This window comes from Amblyomma mixtum, chromosome 1, assembly GCF_055824585.1.
Source record: "Amblyomma mixtum isolate Tamu chromosome 1, ASM5582458v1, whole genome shotgun sequence".
Lineage (NCBI taxonomy): Eukaryota > Metazoa > Arthropoda > Arachnida > Ixodida > Ixodidae > Amblyomma > Amblyomma mixtum.
This window is the reverse complement of record NC_143012.1, coordinates 304,989,384-305,004,044: the sequence shown is the minus strand read 5'-3', so window position 1 is coordinate 305,004,044 and position 14,661 is coordinate 304,989,384. Positions and strand designations below refer to the sequence as shown.

At 50.3% G+C, this 14,661-nt stretch overlaps 2 protein-coding genes across 5 annotated transcripts in view; one reads left to right on the top strand and one right to left on the bottom strand.

Annotated features, from left to right (window-relative positions):
* LOC149372281 (uncharacterized) overlaps positions 1-2,665 on the bottom strand; it is a 131,883-nt gene extending 129,218 nt beyond the window's left edge. For both annotated transcript variants that reach the window (XM_089566714.1, XM_089566713.1), the window contains exon 1: positions 1,984-2,665. The gene's annotated coding sequence lies outside the window, so the exon portion shown is untranslated. The remainder of the gene's footprint in view (positions 1-1,983) is intronic.
* LOC149372280 (alpha-galactosidase A-like) overlaps positions 724-14,661 on the top strand; it is a 29,993-nt gene continuing 16,055 nt past the window's right edge. For 2 of the 3 annotated variants that reach the window (XM_089566724.1, XM_089566721.1), the window contains exon 1: positions 724-782. Coding sequence is in view for 1 of the 3 variants with exons in the window: in XM_089566722.1 (XP_089422848.1) it covers positions 2,588-2,592 (5 nt within the window). In the remaining 2 variants the exon portion in view is untranslated. Of the gene's footprint in view, positions 783-994; positions 1,726-1,912; positions 2,593-14,661 lie in introns of those variants that run through there. The other variant, XM_089566722.1, reaches the window with a different exon arrangement.

Below are 14,661 nucleotides of genomic sequence, written 5' to 3'. Positions count from 1 at the left end.
TATGCTAGACCACTTGATTTAAACGTGCTGTTCAACCAAAACACACATTTAAAGTTGTGAGGAATTACTTTCTGATTTTGTAATTACCAATCTTATATCTGTATCATTGCTGTGTAACTATAACAAGATTACATTTTTGGTTATGTCAGTTTCTCGGGACGTCAATCCTTAGTAGCTCCAAAACTATTTGACGGTCTTTGATTGCGACTATGATTAATAAATAACTGTGTGGTGAGGTACGCCATTTCACCGCTTCTGAATGTTCCCTTTCAACTTGGTATCAACTGCATTTATATTTCAAAGGGCTGCATAGGTTCTTTGCGCGTAAAGATAAGCCGGCTGAAGGAGCAGCTCAAAAGCCGGTGCGGTGAAACGGGAGTCGTCTGCTCGTGAGCGTCGTCGCTCACCATCTTTCTCTCCAGTGACCACACGTCTCTGTAAAAGCTGGCGCCATCTGTGGGCCCTCTATGTAAGGTAAATCTACAAAAAAAAGGTGCAATTATGGCTAACACGCTTTTATTTATGTCTGACAGATTGTGTAACCAATGGACGAAGCAGTGAACTGCGCTGAGACTGTTAAAGCTCAAATGGTCGCATTAACAATTAAACAATTATAGGCTAGGGATTTTTCTTCAATCTAGGGATTTTTGGGGGTTCAATCTAGGGAGAAAACGTTGACCTGAGTTGGCATCACTGCCGCTTAGTCATGTCTGAGGAGTTGCACAAGGCGTCGCAGGAGCGACGTGCTGCGCGCAAACGCCGGCGCCGTGCCGAGGATACAGGTGAAGAAAGAGAAAGGCAGGAGCGGTTGGCTAAGCAATGCGCCTATGCCGCAGAATGGCGAGCCCGGCGGCGTTCTACAAGTTCTCATTCTTTCAGTCACAACAACAAGGCATCGCGCCGAACGGGTGGTGGCGTTCCTCCCTTCCTTTACGGTGCGGTTAGGATGTCCACCGAGATGACAGAGAATTACTGCCCCATTTCCTTTCGTCAAAAAGCCGGTAGCCACGCGTGACCTGTAGACGCGGCGCACTGCGTTCCTTCAGTTGGAGGCGCTGCGCGCTTTCGCAACCTACCAGGCTTGACCAAAGCTAAGCCCCCGCCAGTTTTTTTCACCACCAACTCCATTTCCTTTGCTAAAAAAAAAATTACCGACACATGCTGCGTCGCCGTACACAAGACATGGGATACCGTCTTACCCTATACGTGGTCTTCGCATGCAACACCGCCGTCCAGGAGACAAACCTGTCAACCGCATTCCAAGTCGTACTACATAGAGGGGAAAGCAGGACGCTTGCACGAAGCTTGAAGCAATGCTGCCGGACGCGACTGGCGAGAACACGCACCGCTTAGCTACAGCGTGCAGGTGAAGTAGGACGGCTTGCCCGGCTACGGATTAAGGACCACACGGCGTACGTGCAAGACTGGTGACCATGTGTGGGTGCGGACGTAATTCGACGCCGCGAAAGGCCCGTATAAGATCCCCCGTCGAATTCTAAAACTTCACTACGAAGTCGTTCCCCCTCCTCATACAACGAACAATGGCGAGAGTCTGGCAACTACTCTAATCAGCCACACGATACAATGTGCCTCCCAAGATAATACTCTCGCAAACGAACAGTGGGAGGCCTTGCTTCTGAGCTCAGACCCCGCTCCACACCAAAGGATGGTTAGGCGGACCCGTGCTGCCGCTCAAGCTGAGGAACTCCTTAATTCGATCTCACCGTAAGTACCAATAAACGTTTTCACGGGCATCACCGAAGGAGTCACAGCATCACAACGACGCCGCGTATGCACTGAAGTTGTGCACGTCGTGCGCGTTATTATGCGTGCTAACGGACACTTTTGAACTTGCATTCTCGGGGTTTATTCCATCTCCGCCCTCTCCCCCCTCTCCCCCACTTCCCCGCAGTCTCCTCTTATATGCCCTGAGCCAATAAGCGTGCACCACTGAAAAAAAAAAAAAAAGGTAAGAACGCTTACCTGCCGACGAGGCTACCAGACCAGAAAAAAGAAGGCCAGGTCACGTGAGTTCGTGCGCCCGCTCATATATTCGAAGGAAGACGAAGAAACGGACAGTCGTCTCCCTGTCGATGGTCGCCGCAGTGCTCCTGCCCCTGCCACGGCTCTCCCAAAAAGAGGCTTCCACAACGGCACTGGAATCGCGCGCCATGATCGGCGCGAGTGCGTCTGCGGGCCTCCCTGGGAACTGCACCATGGAAGGAGAGCAGCCTTCGAGACTCCCGACCAGCCTCGTCGCTGCCACGTCAGCGGAAGGGAAGCAGCAGCGACGGCCGCCATGTTGCACACCACCTCCTCCGAGGGCGGAACTTTGTTCCACAGCCAGCAGCGCAGCGAAATTTTCGCCCGGTAAACATCCCTGGTCGGTCCCCTTCGGAAGCCTGCTGGTCCTCGTGGCTTTCGTCGCACTTGGCGTGGCGATCCTGCCTGGGCAGGGGCGTCAGGAGGGCCAAGGTCTACGACACCCAGCACGCCGTGTCGTGCTGCTTTGTCGACGTCGTGACCGCGTTCTGGCTCCGACCCGGTCGTCGTCGCTGCTGCTGATGCCAGGGATGGACTCGATGGGATGCTGTGAGTCCGCGTAGCGTTCTGCGGACGACGAGTACCTACTGCGCCTGTTTGGGTGGACGCGCTGCTCACATGACTACAAGACGTGGTCTCGCTGCGCCGCTGTAGTTTACGTGTTACGTTTTTTGTGCTGTTTTAATTCGTTTGTGCTTTAATAGTTACTGCGTTATAAATACTGTCTCAATTTTTGCGTTAGATTTGTCTCCTTCTCCTCTATTTTACAGCGATATGTATATTAGAGCTTTCCTCGGGACGCGGGCGTTTTCGAACGCACGAGATAACTTCCGCGTTCCCCAGCTGCCGTAAAGGAAAATTTTGTAAAACAGTGTCGTTTCACGCCTCGAAGCGACACATAAGCTATGAAGGACGCCGTAGTAGAAAAGTGGTTTAATAATTCTTACTGGGGGGCAAGTTGGTGCATATTTTCGTAAAAAGACTTGGGGCCAAAACAGAACATAGCAAGAGGGATGAGACAAGCGCATATCCTGTTTCTCTTGCGGTGTGCTGTCGGTTTTGACTATGTCTTTTTACGACAGTAGGATGCATCGACAGTGCATTTCGATGCTAACATAGTATCGAAATGCACCCGTCGCGACCTCAGAAGAATCAGTTTTCAGTACTACGTACCTCATAGCCTGAGTCGCTTTGTGAAGTTAAACCCCTATAACCTACCCATAACCTCGGAATCAGTAAACGAACGCCAAAGCCACTGAGCCACCTTTGCGTGGTGTGGTATGTAAGGTTTAACGACCCGAAGTAGCCCCTTACCTATGAAAGACATTGTAATGAAGGGTTCCGGATTAATTTCGAACACCTGGGGTTCTTCAGTATCGTTCCCTGGTTTCGCGTAGTCTACCCATACCCACCTCGCGCTATGTTCGTCGCCCTTGGGTGGATCGCGCTCGCAAATGCTCACGTGAGTACTACGCGCGCACAGCTCGCGCCTCGTGGTTCCTTCATCGTCATGAGTGGCGCGCGGTGGCAAAAAAATGCCACCAAATGCCTCTCAAGGCAGCACCCTGAAATACGCCGCGTGCGATCAGCAGCAGCGGCCGCCGTAGTGACAAAGGGGTTTTTGAGGAAAAGAAAATGGTTCAGTAACTGTCTCGCTTCTCGGTGGACCCCTGAATCGCGTCGAGGAAGGTGGAGTGAAAGAAAAAAAAAATTGCCGACGAATACGTAACGTATTCGCAATTCGTCGGCAAGAAGTAACTTCTTAATGCGAGATTTGAGCGCAGCTCATCAGCTGTCCCAGCTTTTCGACAGATTGAGGCAAAGGATTCGAGCAAGACAAGCATGTACAAATGCAGACAATTTGTTATTTTTCACACGTATTCCTTCTTCAAGAAACACAGAATGACGAGTTCTTGATTGTTGTGATGGAAGCCTTGTGGTAGAAGATATAGATGGACATATGCTCGACTTGCTGCACCAATGTCTGGTTCTCGAAAACGAGGTCTGACAAGTATTTCGCGAGGTTGCCACAGCCGTGGGAGGCGTTACGAGCGAGAGGAACTGGAGTTGTCGACAGAAATGTCACGCTTTTCAATTGGTCGACATGGTCGTGACGTCAGAGTGCGCGAATTTCAAACAGGGCCAATTGTACTTTGGCTAGTAACCCTGCAACCAATTAAAGGGATGGTATAGTGATGCTTCAAGTAAGTGCGACTGAGTTTAGTTAATTGCTTACTCAACCAATTAGCTCAATTAACCTTTATATTCAGACCAGATAAATAAATAAATTCGAGTAGGAAATTGGTCGAGTTGGGGAATCGAACCAGGGTCCCCGGAGTGCGAGACGAGCAGGCTGAAGCAAGATGGTGGTTTGAGCTAGTTGGTACATCTTCAAAATTTCACCAGCGCTGCGACTAGGCTGACTCCGCCATGCCAGCTCGCTGGTTTGGAATGAACAAAGGCGCGTCTAGTGAATACGGCGTCTTCGTTCACTCCCATCTTTCTCCCTTCCCGTTACGGTGAGGTTCAGGTGTCCACCGAGGTATGCGAGACAGACACATTTCCTTTCCTCAAAAAAAAAAAAAAAATACCGACGAGAAGGGCGTAGAGTTGAACGGGCGGTGGCGTTCTGTGGACACCCTGGCAGCGTTGCAAGACGCTGCCGCGTTCCACTCAAAGCTTAACATACAAAACGCCATTTGGAAGAATACCGCACAGCACCTGGGAAGCGATCACTTCATACTCTCTCTGGAGATAAGCACAAACGCATGCAAGCGCAAAATAGGTATCGTAAGAGTTACGAACTGGGACAGGTGGAGAAAGGCCCAGGCATCTACTGCAAACCCTATTACCGACCTAGAGGAATGGGCTAAAGATGAGGTGCACTCTTTGAAAGCCTTTACAAAAGAGGTCTGCACGACAGAAGATTGCCCAGCGGTCGATCCGCACCTTCTACATTTATGGGAAGCGAGGCACTCATTGACAAAGAGATGGCGCAGACAACGGCTTAACCGCAAACTCAATAAAAAAAATAGAGGAGATAAACAAAAAGGCAGAATCCTATGCCATATCCTTAACCAGACAGAACTGGAATTCGCTCTGCGATGGTATTCAGGGGAAGCTAGGTGTGTCAAAGACTTGGAAGCTCCTACGTGTCCTAATTGACCCCAGCAGCAGCAAGTCGGCCACTAAAGACAGGCTCACGAAGATCGTACACACCACGCCGGGTACGGACACAGAGTTGATGGAAAAGCTCAAGACCAGGTATCTATGCACGGACCAAGTCGTGGAACAGCCGGAGTATTCTGGACTGCCAAATCCCAAGCTGGACATCCCACTCACGAAAGAAGAAATCAAAGCAGAAATCGCGGCCATGAGAAAAAATGCAGCTCCAGGTCCAGATCAAATAACAGCGAAGCTCTTATTTAGCCTCAGCGATGACACCATCACCTCGCTGGTGGAATGCTTCAACGAACAGCATTGGGCTACAGGAACGCTACCAATATCCTGGAAGACAGCCGAGGTTCGGTTCATTCCGAAGCCGAACAAACCCCTTAAACTGGATAATCTAAGACCGATATCGCTGACCTCGTGTTTGGGGAAGCTCATAGAGAGGGTCATCAACACGAGACTGAGTAGATACTTAGAAGAAAACAACCTCCTACCTAATACTCAATTCGGCTTTCGCCCTCACCTATCGACACAGGACGCCCTCTTGTACCTGTACAAAGACCTCCTTGAGACACCTCCCAAGTCACAGACAAGGGCCATCCTGGCACTTGATTTGAAAGGAGCGTTCGATAACGTTCTACATAAAAACATCCTGCAAAGCCTCGCCGATACCAACTGTGTCGCAAGAACCTACAACTATATCAAAAACTTCTTATCAGCCAGGCAAGCCACTATAAACTTCGGTGGAATAAAATCAGATCCCATCACTATAGGCCCGAGGGGAACTCCGCAAGGGGCGGTACTGTCACCCTCTTGTTCAATTTGGCTATGAAAGATCTACCGGGCCTTCTTTTCGAAATCCCCGGCATCAAACACACATTGTATGCGGATGATATCACTGTCTGGTGCAACTCGGAGAGTGACGCCGAGATCTAGGAGCGTCTTCAAGCAGCAGCCGACGCGGTGGACCGGTACGCCAGGGAGAGAGGCCTCCAGTGTGCGCCGCAAAAGTCCGAGTTGCTAATCCTGAAGAACCCGAGGACACCCCTAGCGCAGAACATCTCGGTGTATATAGAGAACCACCCAGTACAGAAACCCACGGAGATCAAGATCCTAGGGCAGTATATCCCGCAGGGGCGACTGAACACCACCACTATGAAGAAGCTTACAACATCCACCGAGCAAATCCTACGCATGATACTTGGTTGGTTGGTTTATGGGGTTTAACGTCCCAACGCGACTAAGGCTATGAGAGACGCCGTAGTGGAGGGCTCCGGAAATTTCGACCACCTGGGGTTCTTTAACGTGCACACTGACATCGCAGAGTACACGGGCCTCTAGAATTTCGCCTCCAAAGAAATTCGGCCGCCGCGACCGGGATCGAACCCACGTCTTTCGGGTCAGCAGCCGGGCACCATAACCACTGAGCCACCGCGGCGGCTGTCCGCATGATACATCGTATCCGAAATAAACACCATGGCATGAAGGAAAGGGACACCATCCGCTTAGTGCAAGCTTTCGTGATCTCTCGGATAATGTACGGGACGGCATTCCTTAACCTCTCCAGGTCGGAAATTGAAGAGTTAGAGGTACTCATCAGGAAAGCCTACAAGACGTCACTGGGGCTACCGAACTCCACGCCAACGGCAAAGCTCATGGCTCTAGGAGTAATAATACCCTCAAAGAGATGTGGGAAGCACAATGGCTCTCACAACTGAATCGGCTCGCACTTACAAAACCCGGCAGAGAACTGCTCGATAAAATCCATGTTAATCTGCCCTATACAATTGACCAAAGGGAAGAGGTCCCACGCGATGTGAGAAGACGCATAAACGTGCACCCCCTTCCGCGGAATATGCATCCCGCATATAACACCGAGAGGAGGAAAGCAAGAGGTGAAGCCCTGCAGAAGAAATGGGACAAGCAAATTAACACCCTTTACGTGGACGCAGCAGGACCAAAGAATGGAGTCATGACTATTGTGGTCTCAACGCCTTCAGGGTCGATGGTGAACTGCGCCTCGGTGAAAACATCTAACCCCACTCACGCAGAGGAGGCAGCTATTGCATTAGCTGTAGCATCTAACCCCAACGCCGTTGTGCTCACTGATTCCCAGAATGCCTGTCGCAACTTCAATAACGGATTAATTCACAAGTCAGGGTTGTCATTGCTGACTAAGCATCCACCCAACCAGGTCTCAGTCATCTGGTTCCCCGGTCACCTGGAACTACCAGGAGGAAACGAAGCCGCCCTCAGGCATGCCCGAGCTCTTCTATACCGGGCGTCTCCTCCTGATGACCATGAAGGGTTCCGCGACCTAATAGGTTTAGCAGTGTATGCTGACAATCATGCGCCATACAGAACAGCCAGAAAGGAGTACCCAACACCACACAAATCCCTCAACAAGTTAGAAGAGAACACCCTTAGGAGACTACAAACCAACACATACCCAACACCAGCTAAATTACACCAGTGGTACCCTACACTATACTCTCCGCAGTGTCCACATTGTGGAGCGGTAGCTAACCTCTACCATATGGTGTGGGCATGCCAATATAATCCCTTAGTTGACCCAACACCCCCTAGACTTCCAGGCCGCAGCGCTCCTGCTGATCACGTGATGCGCGTCATCATCTGGAGGCGGCTGCGGGGGGCCGAGAAAGCGCGAGCCGCCGCCGCCGCTCGAGTCCGGTCGTTGTCATTGACATGTTTGACAGCTTTTGCAGGTGCACGGGAGGCAAGTGAATAGGGAAACGGGCTACCCGAAAAGCCGCGTTCGCGGGATATTCATCCGCAGCCGAGTTACATGGCAATCCTGCATTCTTATTTCGAAAATAACGCTTGCTAAATGTCAGGATTGTCCGAGATCGCCTTATGTCTTCACAATAAAAGTTTGTTGTTACGCACAAAACTTCTTGTTTCTACGCCTTCTTAGCACCATTTCGTCACGCGGATGAGCGTTCTGCGGCAGCGTCTGCCGCACTTCTTTTTGCTGGTATTTAGGTTTTTTTTTTTTTCGTAGCAAAGTAGCAAGCAGAGCGCTCTGGGCCTATACTTGCCTCGTGGTTGTGCTTCACCTTTTGCGAGATTTTGTGCCCCTACTGTCGGCGCAGCGATGGAATAACTGTGACGCCGCTATGCCGAACAAGTGTTGTGTACCGCGCTGCCGCGGAAACTACACGGCAGAGTGCAAAGCCCATGTATTTAGGTTCCCGCAAGATGACAAACTGCGAAAGAAATGGATTCGTGCAATACCGCGTCAGGGCTTCGTCTGTACGCAGAACTCCAGGGTAAGCAATCTGCAGATTCCTGACTAATATTTTATTCTGTGAAATCGACGCAGTGGTGGACATCTTTTCTTGACTAATTATAAGAGAATAATTTCTTGACCTGTGGAGCAGGCATTTTTTTTAAATGTCATTGGGATCTTTATCTATGTCGCCGTTGCGCGCCGGCTTAATTTAAAAACGGCGGTTATACTTGTAATTCTGTTTCTTCGAGAACTAAATTTTGTGGTAACAGTGACGGTAATAAATCTGACGACTAAATTCATTAAGTAACGCCCGCGTATCCTTTTCTTGTACACCTATTAAGGTGTGTATTTTGATAAGCTTCAGTGAACAATAATTTGATATTCACTTAAGCGTTACAATGTAAATCTAATCTTTATAATTTGCCTTTTATGCGACCAAATCAAGCTTTTGCATGCGGTAAGGAAATAGTTAAGAAATGTGCTGTTTTGGGAGAACCTCCGCATGGTATATTTGCATTTACGGTGCATAGAGGAAAAAATTACTCATGTCCGGTGATATTTTCCTTAGGTATGCGAGGCCTATTTCCGCTCAGAGGATATCCTGAAGGAAACTTCATACCTCGATGATGCCTCTGGGAGAACAATCACGGCTCCTTTGCCATATCCGCGCCTTCGTCAAGGTGCAGTGCCATCCAAATTCCCCGCCTGTCCGATGTATCTCTCGACTGAGAATGCAACAAGGGAGAGCCCAGAGGCCAAGAGGATCCGCTTAGAGGCTTCAGCTATGCAGAAAGCTCTTGCGGAATCTGTGGAGACATTTCGTGAAGAGGAAGACGCAGACAAAATTTCGCGAATTCAGGACATAATTGCTCACTTGCGGCTAAAGAACTCCTCATTCTGGCACACTATTGAGGGCAATGAGCGGATTATTCGCCTCCACATCGTTGAAGATGGGGCCCCATGGATTAAGTATTCTGTGACCATCAAAGCGGACTTGGCCGTTACGTTCCACTTCATGAAGTGCTTGACGACGAAGCTTGGATCTTGCTTAGTCGTTCCAGCGACCGCAAAGAGCAAGAGAGAGCTAGAAGGATTTCTCGACAGCGTCCAAACATGGGACAGCAAACTGGACTCAGCCTCCGAGAGATCGGAAGAGGAAACCTTTACAGCCATCCTTTTCCTGCTCGATAAGCTTTGCGACACAGAAACAGAGGACAGAGGTCGTGCCGTCCGATTTATTCGCGAGCAGTTGAAGTTGCTCCTAGTGAACAAGATTTGGAGGCGTTATTCAGCTGAATTTATGGTGTTTTGCTGCCTTTTATTCACAATTTCGCCCCATGCCTACAAATACATGCGCAGCTACGGGAACGTCATCTTGCCACACCCAATGACAATTAGGTCTATATGCTCGTCCTACGGAATGAACCCTCTGCTAGAACACGATGATTCTGCGTTCCTGAAATACATGGCCACACGGATTTCCGACTTGGATCACTACCAACGCACTGTCACCCTGATGGTAGATGAAATCCATATTAAACCTTTCTTTGATTATAAAGGCGGTGGTATAACTGGCGCCGCCCACAATTCGGCTGAAGCTGCTAACAGTGCCCTGGTTTTTATGGTGCAGAGCCTAACATGCAAATTCAAAGTGGCCCACATAGTGCCCGTACGTGGCGCCGATGGTGACTTCTTGCATAGATTGCTGAAGCGCATCATATGTGGACTTGAGAACATCGGTTATAAAATAATATGTGTCGTAACCGACAACAACAAGGTTAACGGGAAGGCAATGGAAAATTTCAGGAACTCTGCCCCTTGCCTAGGCAGCGATCACCCGACTTTTCTTTACCCGCATCCATGCTCAGCCGAGAGGCAACTGTTCTTCATTATCGACACTGTGCACTTGCTAAAATGCATCCGAAACAACTGGATTCGGCAACGCAATGACCAACACTGCTTCTCATTCCCGGAATTCGATGAAGGGATGTTGCAAGAACGGCGCATGCTCTCTGCATCTTTCGACACCTTAAGGGACGTCTACAACATCGAGCTCGGCCAGCTCCTTAGGCATGCGTATACGCTGTCCAGAAAAGGCCTTTTTCCCTCTGATATCGAGAAACAAAATGTGAAGCTTGCTTTGCAAGTATTTAATGACACCCTGCCCCCGGCCCTCCGAGTCATTTCAGAGAAACATACTTTGAACCACATTGAAGGGACCGCCAGTTTCATAGCAATAATTGTGAAGTGGTGGAAGATTGTAAACGTCAAAACTCCGTTCAAAGGCACTAGACTAAGGGATCCGTTTCAAGGGCCAGTGTTTTCTATGGACGATGCAAAGATAGTTTTTCTTTCCAACCTGCTCAACTGGTTGGACGAATGGAAAGAAAAAACAGAACATTACAACTCCGGTAAGCCTACCAAAGAAACTCACGGAGCCCTTCATCAGACTACCTACGGCCTCATCGAACTTTCCAGGTACTGCCTTGATGAGCTCAAACTCTCTTATGTACTGCTCGGGAAAATACAGACGGATGGCCTGGAGGACCGCTTTGGGAAGTACAGGCAGCTTGCAGGTGCTCAATATCATGTGTCCATTCGGCAAGTGTACGAATGCGAAAACAAGCTCCGCCTTCAGAACACTTTGCCTCTGGTGGCCACAAGATCTAGAGACTGCACCGACGAGGACCAGCAGTGGGATGGACTTCTTAAGGAAAATGAAAGATCGCGGCCTAACTGCAATGTGGTAGTCTCTGAACAGACACTGACCAAAATCAGACCTCATTCCAGTATTGGTGTACGTCGCAGGATATGCCGTTTACGCCACGCTAAAAAAGCTCAAGTGTGAGAGTTGCCGGGCCGCCTTGACTGTGGACAAGGAATTAACAGTCGGCGTGGAGGAAAAGCACTATCAACTTATTAGAGAGATGGATCGAGGCGGTCTGGTACATCCAGCGATGTTTTTGGTTAATGCTGTTGCCCACAACTACGCAGTAGTTGAGCAGCTGTCAAAGAACAGCGACTTCCTCAGTATGCCATGCCAGCGCAAAGTGGTCACAGACCTGACGGTGGAGCTCCTCACGAGCGAAGACAGCCAAGATTTCGACACCTGTGACAGCGGACACACTAGTGAACTGGTACTGAAGCACGTGCTATGGTGCAGCACCAATATCCTGCTAAAAAATTTTTGCTGCAGGTTAAATGACAAGATTGCTGATGCCAGTACCAAATCTAAGGAGAGAAAACTGAAGACACTAAGTAACAAGTAGGTGGGCGGGCTCCATAATGAAATAAAATTTCGTACTTGGATTACTCAAACTGTGTGTTTTGTGTTATAAATTATCGCTGCTTAAACAGCCGCAAAAACCAACTCCAAAAACAAACGCGTCTGATCAGGCACATCAACCTTAAAACGCCCAAAGAGACCTCAACAAAGCCTTCGCAGTCATTGGCTCGTAGCGGTGTTATTCGTAGTAGCTATCACGAAAGGCAATAATGTGTTCAGATGTCTTGCGCAGATATGGGTGCAAATTAGTGTGCGCTTTCACATCTTACAGAATCGGACTTACGAGACCCGCTCAGGTCATCCTTCCCGCTCGCATACCAGCGACGCGTCGCGCACCCGCCTCCACCTCGTGACGTCACGGAGGGAGCACTACGGCCTTCAAAGTCTAGGGGGTGTTGGTTGACCCCATTCCCAACCCCTCGGAGGAGCAGTGGGAGGCTATTCTGCTCAGCGATGATCCTGACCGTCAGCACTGGCTGGTGGGGAGGGCCAGCGCAGCAGCAGCAGCCAGTGGACTACCGGACTAGGCGGCCCACCCACATGTTCTGAGAACATTGAAGAAATAAAGATGTTTGTAATCAATCAATCAATCAGCGCTAACGCATGCAACCCACATCTCTCTCTCTCTCTCATCACCCCAATTACCTATAAGCGTGACTTAGGCGTCCGCTGACGCAGGGAGCCAGTTATGCGCACTCCCTTTCCTTAAAATGACCGCGGTCAACGCCAACGTCAATGAACACAATGAACGCCGACGGCCTATTGCTTCAGCGCCGCGTTTCTGGCACAACGTTGACAATGCCTGCAGCCCACATCTCTCTCTCTCTCATCACCCCACGTACTGTACCTATAAGCGGGATCAGGCGTCCACTGACCCAGGCAGCCAGTTAGTTGTGCTCACTTCCTTTCCTTAGAATGATCGGACTGTAAAACGTCAACGCCAACTCCAATAAACACAACGAACGCCGACGGCCCTTGGCTTCAGCGCCGCGTTTCTGGCACAACGTTGTCAAGGCCAACGCATGCAGCGCACATCGCCACGTTGCTTAAAGCACGATTGAGGTGTCCACTTTTCTCTCTGCTTTCGAAGCTGCCCATTGGTTGCCCATTGCTTCATTGGTTGCGCAGCTTAAAGCGCGACCACAACGGACAACGGCGACGGCGACTCCGCGAAACGCAGAAACGGGCGCCAAAGAGCTGCGCTCTAAATGTGCCGTAGTGGAGGGCTCCAGAATAATTTCGACCAGCTAGGGATTTTTAAAGTGCACTGAGAACGCACCGTACATGGGCGCATTTTGTGATTCGCCTCCATCGAATCGCGGCAGCGGCGACGCGGCGCGTCATTCGTTTTGCGCAGAGAGGAATAGATGCAGCTCGGAACGTTGCACTCGAGGCAATCTAGAGCCACAAACGTGTGGCATGCTTAACAAGAACGCTTTCTGCACGCTGATTTCAAACGCGCTGCGTGACGATGTCCGGGTCAGTGGACACCTCAATCGCGCTTGAAGTACGCGGCAGCGGTGACAGATATGTGTGCTGCATGCGTTGGCGTTGACAACGTTGTGGCAGCAACGCGGCACTGGAGGAGGAGGAGGAAAAAAAAGTTTTATTAAGCAACCCTTAAATGGAAGCCAGTGAGGGTGGGGATAGGGATAAGGGGTTGCAGGAACAGGCGGGCCCTCGCGGTGGCGCTAGGTGGCCAGGAGCCCATGGGCCCTGGCGACCTCTGTGGCCCAGGTCACCATCCGGAGCGGAACCTCGGGCTGTGAGCTGTGCAGCACGGCCTCCCATCTCTCCTGGTCGTCGAGTCTCAGAAAAGGGGGAGTTGGAGTATTAGGGCAAGCCCTAAGTATGTGATAAACATCCGCCTTAGGGTGTTGGCATAATTTGCAGGACGGATGATAGTCGGGTTCGGAAAAGTGTCTGTCTGAATCCGTCGCCAAACGACTTGCTCGGCCTTATTTAGCGATTTATGGGGAGGGGAGTAAACTAGTCGGGAACCCCGGTAGTGAAGCGTGACTTCATGGTACGTCATCATGCGTTCCCTAGCACTGCGGAACGAGGGGAGGCCGTCCACCGCCCGGTCGACGAGTCATCGGGCGTGATTGCGTGCAGCCGTATTCCCTGAGTGTCCGCAATGCGCAGGAACCCAGATGAGTGTGATGAGCCGACTCGGTGGTACAACACTGTTGAGAACACGATGTGCTGGCGTGTGAACCCGTTGTTTGGCGAAATTTCGTAAGGCTGATTTAGAATCCGAGAATATGTATTTGGCATTTGTTTGAGTAATGGCCAGGGCTATAGCTGCTGCTTCAGCCTCGACGGGATGTTGAACGCGATTGAGAGTAAGAGCTGAGCAAGGATTATGATCGTGATTGGCGTCGACAACGGTCGATTGGCGTTGGCGTCGACAACATTGTAGACGACTTTTAGGAAAGGAAAGGCGCATAGCTGACTCCCGGGGTCAGTGCATACCTGTCACGCTCTTAAGTATGTAGCAGTGGTGTCCACCAGCAGAAAACCGCGCTTTCGAAGATTTCATGCTAGCGATGCTAAAGGGATGCGCCAGCCAATTTTTTCCACTTCTCCCAATATTGAAATGAGGCTGGGGTGCGATTAGGTGATTGCGTGCTAAGCAGCAGAACATTTCGCTAAGCAGCCTTGGTGGGATGCTGTTTTATTTTGCTATCGCTGCGAGCGCCGACATTGAAAACCACGAAAAAGCCCAGCCTAATTCTTGTTTGCGGATAGTGAGTTTACAGCAGCTGACGGCGCATTCACACTGGCGAGTCACAACGGCATAGGGCGGTCTGCCATATTGTCACGTTGTAGTGACGGCAGTCCAGCGGTCAGGAAGACACCAGAAAGACTTGCAAACGAAGCTCTTTATTTGGGCTGACTTGCGCCC